At 48.7% G+C, this 13245-nt stretch overlaps 1 protein-coding gene across 1 annotated transcript; it reads left to right on the top strand.

Annotated features, from left to right (window-relative positions):
• The first annotated feature begins 6529 nt into the window (after window positions 1–6529).
• BAMBI (BMP and activin membrane bound inhibitor) lies at window positions 6530–11111 on the top strand. The gene is made up of 3 exons (XM_084203525.1): window positions 6530–6830; window positions 9653–9943; window positions 10394–11111. Exons 1-3 carry the CDS (start codon window positions 6755–6757, stop codon window positions 10810–10812), a joined length of 786 nt encoding a protein of 261 aa, XP_084059651.1. The 5' UTR covers window positions 6530–6754; the 3' UTR covers window positions 10813–11111.
• The last annotated feature ends 2134 nt before the right edge of the window (window positions 11112–13245 follow it).

A 13245-nucleotide genomic window follows, 5' to 3' on the forward strand; every position in this document is an offset into this window, starting at 1 on the left:
TTGCCATTCCTTATCTCTAGACACCTGATAACTCAGATCTGATAGGTGGTGCTTGACTTTTTAGGTACCGTTTATAAATCCTGACATGTAACACCTTTACATGGATGTTTCAGGAGGTGATGGCTGAATACTGGATGTTAACTCCTGTGTGCAGGATGTGGCTGGGGGTAGATGCTGATGTGAGCCCCGGTGTACCCGCGCTGCTCCTACTCTTCTGGCGATGGGATTGCTCATCTCCACGCCTGCAGGCAGCCGCCTCCTCGCGTACCTGCACCCGGCGCTCTTTCGCCCTGTCCTGGCAGGGGAGAGAGGCTCCTGGCTGAGGAGAGGCCCCGGCTGTCCCTGCTAGGGCCGGCTCTGCCGGCAGAGGGCAAGAGGTGCCCGCGCTGAGCGGGGAGCGCTGCCCGCGCTGAGCCGCCGCCGGCCCGGGGAGCGCGGCCGGGAGCGCCGCCCGCCCCGCCGGGGCTCCGGCCGCCCCTGGGGCTCTCACCCCGTGCCGGCCCCGGCTGCCTTCATCTCGAAGAGCGTTCAATAAGCCTGCCCCGGTGTGGGTGGCTCCCTGACCCCCCGGCTCTGCGCCGAGGCTCTGTGCCCAAGGAATCCAAGGCGAAGGCGCAGCTGAGCGCGGCCCGCGCAGATCTCTCGCCTAAAGCCGGTGCGAGCTCTGCTCCGAGATCAGCGACCGTGGCGGCCGGGCACAGGGACAGAGACACCGAAGCGCCTGCACCGTGCCCCGGCAGAGGCCAGGGCAGGCGGAGCTCCTCTCCAGCAGCCCCTCTCTGCTCCCGGGGAGTCGCACCCCGCACCGGGGAGCTGCGGGAAGGAGGCTGCGGGGGCAGAGGGGGAATCTGCAGGGAAGGGCTTGTTAAAAATAGGTTAGAAACTGTTGTAAAATAGTTGATAGATCGGAGGGTAAGGGGCTGGGGCTGAGCCTGTCCGGCCTCGGGACAGGACGGCGTTTGGCCCTGGCCGAAGGATTTACTTGGGGCTCAGGCCGTGACTTTCACCGCGCAGCGGCAATAAACACACCGAGAACTTTGCAGACACGGGAGTCTCCTAGGGCAAGGGAAAGGAGGCCCCGGGACCCTGGCAGCAGGCATGTCCGGACTGACTCTCCCCAATGCAGCAGCCCAGGGACAGGCCTGTCCCGGAGCAGCCGGGGAGCCGGCCGGGCTGGCTGCGGGGCTGGCGCGGGGCTGCGGGAGCCGGGCTGGGCCGCCCGGGGCCGGCCGGGCTCGGGCCGTCTCCTTCATGTGCGTCTCACTTTGTATTGAATGATGTTAAGCAGGGCTGGAGCTGGCGCCTCGGCCTCATTACCTTCAATTACAATAATTGTTGCCTCTCTCCAGTGTTTTGCATTTCTCCCTGGGGGAAATCTCTCTGCTGCTTCTTTTCCAGTCTTGCTCCAGCTTTCTCCTATCGATTGGATCGCTCTGGCCCCGATTCTAGGAGCCATGCCTCCAGGAGGATAAATGCAAATCGCCCTATTGATTGGGAGGAGTAGGAGAGCAGCTCGCTTGGGGGAGGAAGGATTAGTTTTAAATGAAAAAAAAAAAAAAAAAAGGTAAAGTGATGAGCATGGCAGGAAATGCTTCACTTTCTGGGCCTCTTAAGTGGTGTCTCTTTATCATGTCCTGTGTCTGAGGGGGATGCAGATTGGTGCCATCTGGATAATATATCACGTGCTTGGAGAGGTGGATCCTGCGACATAGACACTAGTCTGGTTTCTTACTTATTTTAGGTGAACGTGTCTCACTGATCATCTCTCGAACGCAGCTCCCCTCCTCCAGTTTGGAGGTAACTGGGTTTCACTGGGACACACTAATTGCTGCTGAAAATGAGCAGGGACTAATGTGCAGGCCTCTATCCACCTCCTTGAACTGTCCCAGTTATGGGGATAAAGCTCCTCGGGAGTTATTAACCTTGAGGGAACCTGCTCAGCAGCCTGTTTGTCACAGGGGAGTGGCTGGAGGAGCCAGCCTTCGGGATCTGCATAGCCTTAGATCCTGGAATGGCTACTTGCTTCAGGAAATCCATGGCCAGACCCTGAAGTGGAAAGCCAAAAGGATTGCACAGTCACATTATGTTCCCTGCCCCCTGGCCTTTATGCCAAGCTAAGCTAGCTTAAGCCTTAATTATTTTTTTAAAGGCAATAATCAGCATAAATAAATATAATTCAGGAGAACTAGCTTTTGTGTATCATATCCCAAATGCTAGCAAAGCAACTCAAAAAACAATGCTTGTTTGTTGGCTAGTGTTAAGCAGTTAACAAAAATCCCCAAACTAGTCTGATTAATGTTGCTCCAAAGATGCTTTAAACAGTCCCAATGCTTTTAACTTCACATCATTTCCAAATGAGAAATTCCCAGCTGAATCATAATTGCAAGGTGCAAAAAGGAATGGATATGGTGTGCAAATGTTGCTTTTGACACCAATTTGAAATTACTCCAAAGCAGCAGTACTAACCTTTCCTTGCTAGTGCAGTGAGCCACTGATGTGGCAGTACTGACAAGTGCTGGTGTGTGCATGCAGTACACAAATCCTCATATCCCTGAGGAAGGTGGGTCTCCCCAGGACAGGGCTGCGGCCATGCCTTGACTAGAGAGGTGATTGTAGAAAGGATTTCCAAATTTTAGCTCTAACAAATTTTTATTTTTGCCTATTTGCCTATTTTTTTTTTTTTTTTGCGAGAGCATGCATTAATTGTTGAAAGGTTCAATCAAGTACATAACAAACAAACAGTAATACTGTGAAAACACGGGTTTTTTTGCTAGAAATGGACAGAAGGGTTACATCCAATCATTTGGGAAATGGTGGTGAGTTGCCAGCATGCCATGAAAGTTTATAGAGGGGTGAGGAATTCATGATAATGTTCAAAGCTGTCAGATGAAACTGTTTCTCTGGGGTGAGTTACCTAAATCGGGGGCACCTACAGACTGAAGCTGTAACTTTGTTTTGCAGACAGGCTGCTGTGGTGGCACATAAACAGTAGGTTGTAGCAGGGATGGGCATTAATGCCAATTTGTGTGAAAAAGAGAAAGAGAATATATGAAAGAAGCAAAGCAATGGGAGGAAGTTGAATTTTCTAAAGCTGGGTTCCCATAGCCAGAGAAGAGCTTTTCTCTTGTTCAGAGTTCTCTACTTAGAAAATGCTGCCAGGCTGACCTCTGTCTTGGCTTGTTTTGTTCTCCTCCTTGATTCCTTTAGGCAGGAAAGGCCTAAACCCCTTCATGGCAGCCGTCCTCTCATGCCTATGCTGGGACTCTCAGGCACATGGAAATTCTGGAGAAGGTGATGGTGATTTGGCATTTCGCTGGAGGGACTGCACCCTGACATTTGGAAGAAGACTCTTGCACGGCTGCAGTGCTCCTGGTGGGAAATGGTGAGCCTCTTCTGGAATGAGATTGTAGAGGAGAACACTTACTGTCCTGAACTGTTGCTTACCTGATAGGAGAAATCCTGGTGTGGAATAGTTGAGGACACTGGGTGCTCATCTGAATTGGTCATTTAGAAGGACTTGTGAGTTCTAAAGTCCTCCTGCCAGAAACTTGGCACTGCAACCTGTGAAAGAATCAAACCAGCATTTGAGTGGCCTGCAAAGACTCATTGGATCGATCTCTTGTTTTAGTCGGCAATTTCTTCTTCTTAAAAACAAAATTCTGCATCTGCAACAGAGCTTTGAGCTGATGCAGAGAACGTGCTCCTGTGAGATGCTGCCCAAAGCAGTCCCTTTCCGTAAGGTGCCCAGAGGCTGATTTTGCAACCAGGTCCTTCTGTTCGTGTTGGCTTCAAAGGCCTTCACGGTATCTGGTGGGAGGGAGCAGCCCTGTGCTCTGCAGGCTCTGACTACAGGCTCTGCAGTCCGCTCAAGTGGAGGCTTCGGGCTGCTCTCCCATGGCTGCTGGAGACACGTCATGCGGCCTCAGGCTCCTGACGCTTTCCTTGATGGTTCCTTGTAGTCATTATCCCACATTCCTTCTGGTTGCAGAACATGTTGTTATTATTGCTTTGTGCTGGGTCTGTCTCCTGTCCCTTTTTTTACAGGCCAATCTGCCCTCTTAGCTCTTGTCTCTAAAACAAAAGCAAATTAGCGCTGCAGAAGCTGAATTATCTTGTTTACATTATAGTCTGTCAGAGGACCCCACACAAACCTTGCATGTCTCTCTGAGCAGCGTAGCAGAGAGTGAAGAGACACAGTAAATCGGTCAAACCCTCCTGAAACTGACTCGATCCACAGGTTTACAAAAGGGTCTTTAGTTGCTTAGGGGGGAACTAAGGCTGGGTAGTGATCCTGCTCACTTTTGGTACTTCATGCACACTTGTAGCATACAGAATTAGAAAATTTTTTACAGTAAATTGTACCTCACAATTCAAACCTGACAGCTGTCAATGAAATTTGCTGTTCAAAACTGATCTCAAGCACATTGCCCTCCGGTTAGTCTGCCTGTGCTCCCTCGGCCAGGATGTTTATAATACTCAGGGAGTCTCTCATGTTACTTAGTGCAGTAATGTGGCTCCATGAATAAAAGCCATTTCCAGTCTGTCGGTACTGCATGTAACAAATGAGATCTGTTAAATGCGCTTGTCACCGTGGATAGGAAAAGGAGAAGCAGAACTGCACATGTTGCTGTAATGATTCTAGGTTATAATGAATGATATTTCGTATGTTTGCAAATGAGTGTCTGATAGCTGGTGCCAGACTGGGAGATATGACTTGGCTGTTCTTGCTGTTTTTGTAATTTCTAAACAGAAACAAGAATTAGCAAATTACTTTGTGGTGGAGTGCAAATATGTCTAACATAAGTGTAAAGACTGTGCAGCACACGTGTATCTATCTTATACATATGCAAATCACAAGACTCACAGTAAAACCATTATAACCTGTGATGGCATCAGCAGTAATTAGCCAGAGATCCAGTCTGTTCCTCTCTGCCAAAGTAAACTGGAGTTATCTCAATCTCAGATTTCATATTTCCTCCTTTCTCTTTCAGGGAGGAATGTCTCCGACATGAGGTATTATGTCCCCTATTGAAAATGTCTTTAGACTCACAAAAAGTTTCAAATTAAAATTCTCAAGTAATTTTTTATTATTATCTACACATTATCCAACAACTTTAATACTACTAGTGGACCCAAATATGTAAAACATTTTGCCCATAAATGGGAAACAGTTTGTGCTGTAGAAATCAAGGCTTATAAAACGTAATGAACAAAGAAAGAAGAAAACTAAGTTAGCAAAGAAATTTTAACTAAGGGGCACATTTTTTTCAGGACCAACACCTGAAGGAAAACTGTCCAAGCTAAACAGGACCCACAGGGGCTGTATCGGAGCTCAGTGGTAGAACACCAGCTAGTGCTTCCATCCCCAACAGCTGTTCTTGGAAACGAAATACTGGAAGGAGAATAGTTACTACAGGGTATATTCGCTAATAGCTCTGCACCACGGGCCTGCCCTTGCTGCGTGGATGTGACAGCAGCGGGTGAGACCCTGCAGGGCTGAGTGCGAGGTGCAGGAGCCCCTGACCCGCAGGGTCGACCCCGGGCCGGGACACCGGGGATGGACAGCCCAGCTGCAGCGCGCTTCCAGCCGACGGCTGCCGGCTCCGCGGTGCGCCAAGCCCAGGCGCAGGGTTTCCATAACCTTGGGAAAAAAGCCCAGTGGAACTGCCGCTGTTCCCGCTCGGGAAATCTCTCTGCACCCTCGTGCAGCCCTGCGGGACAGGCAGGGCTGGCGGCAGCGCCGGGACAGCGGCCGCGGGCGGGAGGGCTCGCACACCGCCTCGTTCCGCGCCGGCGCTGCCTGTCACCGGGCTGAGGACAGCCCGCCCATCCATCCATCCTTCCTTCCATCCATCCATCCATCCATCCATCCATCCATCCATCCATCCATCCATCCATCCATCCATCCATCCATCGCGGCTCCGCCGAACTCGCAGTCACGTCACGATGTTTTTTAGTGGAACCCCGCTGCTGCCTCCGTAGGAAATTATCTCGGGGACCCGGCGGAGCCCGTTCCCCCGGCCCCGGAGAGCCCCGAACCACCTAAGGCAGGGAGCGAGGGCGCTCGGTGCCGCCAGCGGCCGCTCTGCCGGAAGGTCTCCGGGGCTCCCGGCGCTCAGAGCCCATCGCCGAGCGCAGAGCCCGGCCCGCTCCCGGCGCTCAGAGCCCATCGCCGAAAGCAGAGCCCATCGCCGAAAGCAGAGCCCATCGCCGAAAGCAGAGCCCATCGCCGAGCGCAGAGCCCGGCCCGCTCCCGGCGCTCAGAGCCCATCGCAGCAAGCAAAGCCCGGCCCACTCCCGGCCCGACCGGCGCCGCCGCCCGGGGGCGCCGCGTGTGGGGCTCAGGCCGGGAGGGGGCGGGGCGGAACGGGTCTCCGCCCAGTCCCGGCGGGAGCAGCCAATGGGGAGGCGGGGCGGGTCAGGAGGCGGCGGGGCGTGGCCCAGTCGCGCCCGGCGCCGGCCGTATTTACGGGGCGGGCGCCGCCGCCGCCGCCGTGTCAGTGAGACAGCGCCCGCCGGGCACCGCCAGCGCGCCGCCGCTCCTGGTGCTGCTCCTGCGGCCGCGGCGGAGCTGCGAGGGAAGGGCGGAGAGCCGCGGCCGTCCCTCTGGCCCGTCGCCGCCGCAGCAGCAGCGGTGGCCGCACCACGGCTCTGCCCGCGGGCGAGCGGCTTTTCGGCGCTCCGGCGGGCAGGGGCGGGCGACGGCGGCTCGGCCGTGCCTGCGCTGCGGGCTGTGGGGAGCGGCGCCGGGTAAATGGATCGCCATTCCAGCTACATCTTCATCTGGCTGCAACTGGAGCTCTGCGCCATGGCCGTCCTGCTCACCAGAGGTGAGGGCTGCGGCGGGGCGCCTGCGGGGCTCGCGGTCCGCGGGGCCGGGCCGGAGGCAGTGGGGTGCCCGGGGGCTGCCGCCCGACGGCGGCCGGGCCCGGCGCTGTCTCGGGACCCCGCGCCGAGCGGTGTCGGCGGCGGAGCCGCCCGGCCTGTCCCTCCCGCCCCTCTGTCCCTCCCCTCCCACCTGGCCGCCGGTGCCGGGCAGTCACGGCCCCGCCGTGTCCCGGCGGGACAGCCGCGCCCGGCGCTGTCCCCGCCCGCGGGGAGCGGGGGCTCTGGGGGCTGTGGTCTGTGGTCTGGCCGCCCGGGGAGCGCCCTCGGGGGCAGAGGCGACCCGCTGGCTGCCGGTAATCGTCGTGCTCCGGGGAGGAGGGTAAAGGATAAGTTAGCGTGGTGGTGATGTGCGACGGTATTTATTTATTTTGGAGGGAAGGCTGTAATTAACCCTAAATAACAGCCTTGCAGCGTGCAGGGGGGAGCCTGCTGGCCCCATCAAAGCGGGCAGAACAGGGAGTGACTGAGTGATGTGAAGTCGCAGATACTGAAACTATGTGCCTGATAATGATATAATTAGGGGATCACAGACTTCTGGCTGCTGTTGACTTCAAAAGCTTTAAGAGGAGCCTACAGTCTCTCCTGTAGCCATCTTGACTAAAAGCAGACATTTTTCTTTAATAGCTACATACAGTAACAAGAAAGAGGAGGGAACAGAAGGGCATTGTTCACTGTTTCAAAATACTAAATACCCTTTCTGGCCTTTTGCATAGCACAGGAAGAAACTTTATGAATTGACAGAAATACAGTAATACAAAGTCCATTTTGTTTCACTGAAAACGTGGCTTTAATTAAAAAGCAGTTGAATTAACCTGATGACTAGCCTGTCAGATTTTGTTTGTAAGATTGTCTTAAGGCAATAAAATATGGATTTTTGAACGTGATTGTATAAGCAGTTGAAATGAAGGCATGTGTATTGTTTCTCTTTATTTCTGTACCGTGCTGAGACTCATGAAAGAACTGTCAGCTCTGGTACTGTGCCATGTTTGCATCTTAAATTTAACAGTGCAAAAATTATGAAAACTATTTTTTTCAGAGGGGTAGGGGGGAGACCTCATATAGAATGCTTAGAAAATGACTGAGTCTTTTTTTCTGTGACATGGTGGATGACAGTGAGTGTGAATTCATGAAAAATTAGGTTGCTTGGTCTGAAACCCCAAGGGAATTGGACTGGAGACAGTGAGACACTCCATCATTTGGCTTCTATTAAGCAGAGTTATTAAAGAGCAGCGGGAACTTCAAGGCCTGGAGCCTGCAGTAACATTTTGGGGAAAGTATTAAGGTAGCCTGACGAGGGGAAGGTAACTTGTTTGGGATGATTTTTTTAACATCTTGCAGAACAGTTGGCTTTTTTTTTTATATAGGTAGTAGGTAACATCATAAGAAGGGGTGGCAGCAGAAAAGCCTGTAGATTGATTTTTTTTGAAGTGCAGACTGTAGGAGGAAGACATCTGACTATTCAGTCAGCTTTGAAAGCCTTGGTGCTACTGTAGTGGCAAGTACAGTAGGCACACCAGAAGTAGTTTTAAGTCCATTCTTCCAAGGATGTCTCCAAAATCTGGCTTCCTCTTAAAACTTGGCGGGATGGCACATTGAATTATGTTTGAGTTGCAACTTGCCTGGAAAGAGTAAGTTTTTGCTACAGCACAGGACATGTTTAATTCATACCAGAGCAGTTTGGAGAGCACAAAATGAAGAATTTTATGAAGGGAACTTTTTTTATCACTTCCTTCAGAAATTTTTGAGGTTTCCTGATATTTTTCATAGAGCCGGTAGAGGATTTTCAGTCTTAAGTGTTTCCTCTTTTCTACTGCATATTGGATTGCATGTGAAACTGGGGAGAGCCAACGGGGAGCCTTTAGCCTTGCAGTTTCACTCCATTAAAAAACTTCACATTTGAGTTGAGAGTCATTGTCTCTGGTGAGCAGAATAATTATAAGCTGGAACTTTTTTGTTCTATAATATTAAAAAGTCTTTTTGCATGAAGAACTAGTTAAAGATTTTCTCTCTGTAGAAATTAGAAATAGTTGCTCAGTTCTGCACAGTAGAACCTTCCTGACAGAGAGACTTAGATGGTAATGGTTCTACCTAATAGCTTTATAAGGTGTTAGTTAAACCTTTTAAATTTTGGGGCAGTATTGAGAGGTAATAAACAATTCAGCAGTTCAGAGTTTTTCTTTTTCATTTGTCACATAAATATTTAAGCCTGGTATTTTTGTTGTGTGCTTATGTGCAATTAAAAAAAAAAACATTACTTTTATAAAAATAGAATGCTGTTCCTGGAGTAATGGTTAAAAACATAGATGTGACTTTCATCTAGGACTGAAAGTGTATGTTGCTTTTAGAACTGGTATTTCACTTTAAATGTGGTTAAATGCAACTGCTGACAGCGAGTGGAAGTAGCTATAAAATGGTCTTGTTAGTTATTTACCTTGGGAAAAAAAAAAAGCCACTGTGATCTTCCCTCCCCAACCCTCCCCCAGTCCCTGTTTTAGTGAAATGCTCTTGCTTTAATTCAAAGGACTATAGTACTAGTCATTAAAGCAAGTGCCCCAAGGCCTTTACAAGGATTAAGGTTTCAGCGAGGTAGGCGCTGTACAGTGATGGGAAGGGAACAACCCCAGCTCTTGTGGCTCTACAGCCTAAAGAAGTATCTCAAAACTGGCACCGAGTTTGTGTGATGCGTGTGGCTAATAAGGATATATGGTGAGGTGTAAATAGAGGACCAAATTCTTACCTTCCTTGCACAATTTTTGTTTTTTAGGTGAAATCAGATGCTACTGTGATGCTGCACACTGTGTTGCAACTGGCTATATGTGCAAATCTGAGCTTAGTGCCTGCTTCTCCAGACTGCTTGATCCTCAGAATACACATTCCCCACTTACTCATGGCTGCTTGGACTCTATTGCAAGCACAGCTGAGATCTGCCAAGCCAAACAAGCACAAAACCACTCTGGCACCACCACCATGTCCACATTGGAATGCTGTCATGAAGATATGTGCAATTACAGAGGACTACATGACGTTTTGTCTCCTCCCAGGGGCGATGCTTCAGGTAGGGCAATAAAGCTTCAGTGAAACCCCTCTTCTGGCCATCAGGCCAGCCACAGTCAAAACCTTGTACATCTGCTGTTATTGATTTAGTTGTTAATGTAAGTAGAGACACCAGAGGGAGAAGCAGGTGGCTGGATGCGGGAGAACATCTCAGCCACTTAGGTTTTTTTGTCTGCATTAATATTGGAAGTTTCTCTTGCCATCTTGACATGATGTCTAAGAGTCAGTGGCAGTGTTGTTCCTAGTTAGACTGGCTATTAGGGTAAGAAATTCCATGTTATAAGCAGATTTAGAAACTAATTTTTTCTTTACAGGGGTATTTTCTGTAGATACTGCAGTGTGTAGCAGTTGCTCCTTAAACTTGTCAGTGTGGGATTTAAGGGAGGTGCTTATACGTAAATCAGTGTATATATAAATCCTGAAATAAGCTTCACATCTTTCCCCTTCGCAGGACAAGGGAGCAGATATCAACACGACAGCAGCAGGAATCTCATCACCAAGGTGCAAGAATTGACTTCCTCGAAAGAGTTATGGTTCAGGGCAGCTGTAATTGCAGTTCCAATAGCTGGTGGGCTAATCTTGGTGCTCCTTATCATGCTGGCCTTGAGGATGCTCAGGAGTGAAAACAAGAGACTGCAAGATCAGCGACAGCAAATGCTCTCTCGTTTGCACTACAGTTTTCATGGACATCATTCGAAAAAAGGGCAGGTGGCAAAATTGGACTTGGAATGCATGGTGCCTGTGACTGGTCACGAGAACTGCTGCATGACCTGTGATAAAATGAGACATTCAGACCTCAGCAATGATAAAATTCTTTCACTAGTCCACTGGGGAATGTACAGCGGACATGGGAAGCTGGAATTTGTATGACCAATTATTTTTTAATCTGAGCTAAACTTACTCTCTGAACTCTTGAAGGCTTTTGGGTTCTGCTGGACAGGAGCACTTTATCTTAAAACAAAAACTCTCATAAATCATCTTTGAGAAACAAAGGACCTCTGCAAACAGAATCTTGGATATTTCTTCTGAAGGATTCCAAAAGTTGTCTTATTTGCACAGAGTAAAATACACTCAAATGTATTGTTTGCTTCAGAGTTGTGAAAGCAAAAGTTAGAAGTTGTAAACACTGTCACCAGGGTTATCTGAACTGTAGGGAGCTGAGAACTGAGTTATTATAATAAACTGTATGCAAGCTCCTATGTTTCTTGACTTATTGTAAAGATTTTTTTAAAATATATATATTTTCTCTGAAACTTGCTTCTGATTTCTGTTTTGGAAAATGAGTTTTCTTGTGGATGACAGTAGAAAACAAATCAAGGTGTACACGGTACCGGTACCGCCATGCATAACAATTAGATTCTGAAAGCAGATTCTTTTCATACTCTGCAAAGGATTTTAGGTGGTTATTTGAGAACAAAGGTGGCACCTTTGTTTTATACTTCAGGTAACAGTGAACTCACATCCTTGGTTCTTGGCTGTTACATTTTGTTCATAACCTCAGTGAATTCTTCCAGAGCTTTGTGTGATAACTTTCTTCCTCTGTTAATGAAAAAAGACTTCCTCTGTGCAAAATGTGTGAGAAAGTGACTCCTACTTCTTTATAACTGTTTTTCCTTGCTTGTCTCACAATTCTTGTTTCTATGATCTGTTTTCCTTTTGTACCTTTTACACCCAACATTTTTTTGGGGAGGAGAGGGAAACCCCAAAACCGCACTACCTATTAGGTTTGGTGGTTTGTTTTTTCTGTTTATAACCCCTCTGGGCACAGTGGAAAGCATCTGCCTTGCTTTTCTATCATGTAACTAAGTATCATATGCTCCTAGTTTTGTGTGGGACTAAAGAAACAACACTACTTTAATCTTTGGCTCCTCCTTTATGTTGTTCTTGCATAGGTGGCTTTTCTTCCTGGCCAATATTTGTGCACTTAGTTGCTTCTTACTCCTTCTGCTAGTTGGCAGCACTTTATCATTTCATATATTCAATGCTTAGTTGCTAAAAACAAACAACCTCTGGATTATTCAAGGAATTTATTGTATTTATTTTTCTTGCTATATTAGACTTTGCAATAATTAAAGTATACTTGCTTAAAAGGCTGAAGCCACATCATGGTGAAAGAAGCAGCCAAAATGCTGCTTCAGAAGACAAAACCTGGCATGAGTCTAGTATTCATCTATGCTTAAGAAGCCTTAGAAATGCATCTGCCTCCTGTTCTGGCTGTGAAGTTGAGGTGCTATTGTTGCCAGCAGTGAGAAGGGGATGTCACACTCGTGGGGTTACAATAGCCTTGCAGCAATGCTCTGATCCCGTGTGCTGTGGTAGATTGCTTTGGGATGTGCTGAAATGCAAAGGGATGTAAGCAAGGAAAACTGCCCCTCTTAAGTCACAGGCTCACGTTCCTAAAAGTACACTTAAACGATGTGGTAGGGTTCTTGTTGGAGATAAGGTGGTCACTTGGCTGTGCAAACAGAGGTACTGAAATTGCAAATTTACCTCTACAGGTAAACACTCACATGGGCCAAGTGCAGTAAGAGCCTTGGAACTGCCAGGGTCCCACTGTGCCCATGTTTGCAATATCAAAGTGCAGTTTAGAAGGATTAGTTTCATCTGTGTACCTCAAGCTGCTGACCCTTCTTACTACTTCAGCGTGCCTGGAGAGTTGCTTTTAAGGCAGAGAATTATATCTGATTTCTACCCCTTTGTGCTGCTGAAGTTTAAGAAATTACGTGGCCAAAACTTCTCTTGGAATCTGGCCTGTGGTCTTCTGGCTGACCTTTCAAAGTGCTGCTTTCCTATAAGAGCTCTGCCCTTCCTTTGCACTGATCTGAAAATCTAGGGCAGTTGTCTGCTCTGCCAAGTGTATTTTTTTTTTGGGAATGGCTGACTGGGAATTTGATGCTGAAAGAGACAAACCTGAAATACCGTCTGTAGCTGCACCAATAGTTACTGTGACTAGACAAGTTAGAAAATCTAATGGCTAAACCTTTTAAGTGCCTTCTCCAGCGATCAGAGGGAGCATGTTGTATAGTCATTTAAGCATCCTGTGACCTTCACTACTCATTTGCTGCTGATTTGAATACAGAAGGGCCTATTTATGCTTGCCATTAAAAGGCTAGTAAGACCTGGATGCTCTAATTGGCCCCTTGCTGCGGAGATGTTTTAAAGAAGAGCTTGTTTGCCATCCCCTGCAGTCATGGCAGCAGGGCCGCAGAGCGCTGGGGCTGGGGTTAGCAGCTGCCATCTCCTGGGGTTCTGTTACCTGCTGCGGTACTTAGAGTTTACGTGGTAGCTGATATGGCATAGGAG

This window comes from Fringilla coelebs (genome assembly GCF_963513975.1).
Source record: "Fringilla coelebs genome assembly, chromosome: 1".
Classification (NCBI taxonomy): Eukaryota; Metazoa; Chordata; class Aves; order Passeriformes; family Fringillidae; genus Fringilla; species Fringilla coelebs.

Bases quoted from the DNA above. Each gene is read 5' to 3' on its own strand.
- BAMBI (XM_084203525.1), top strand. From the start codon at position 6,755: ATGGATCGCCATTCCAGCTACATCTTCATCTGGCTGCAACTGGAGCTC. The intron at 6,831-9,652 runs GTGAGGGCTGCG...TTTGTTTTTTAG, and splicing joins GGCCGTCCTGCTCACCAGAG to GTGAAATCAGATGCTACTGT. The intron at 9,944-10,393 runs GTAGGGCAATAA...TCCCCTTCGCAG, and splicing joins TCCCAGGGGCGATGCTTCAG to GACAAGGGAGCAGATATCAA.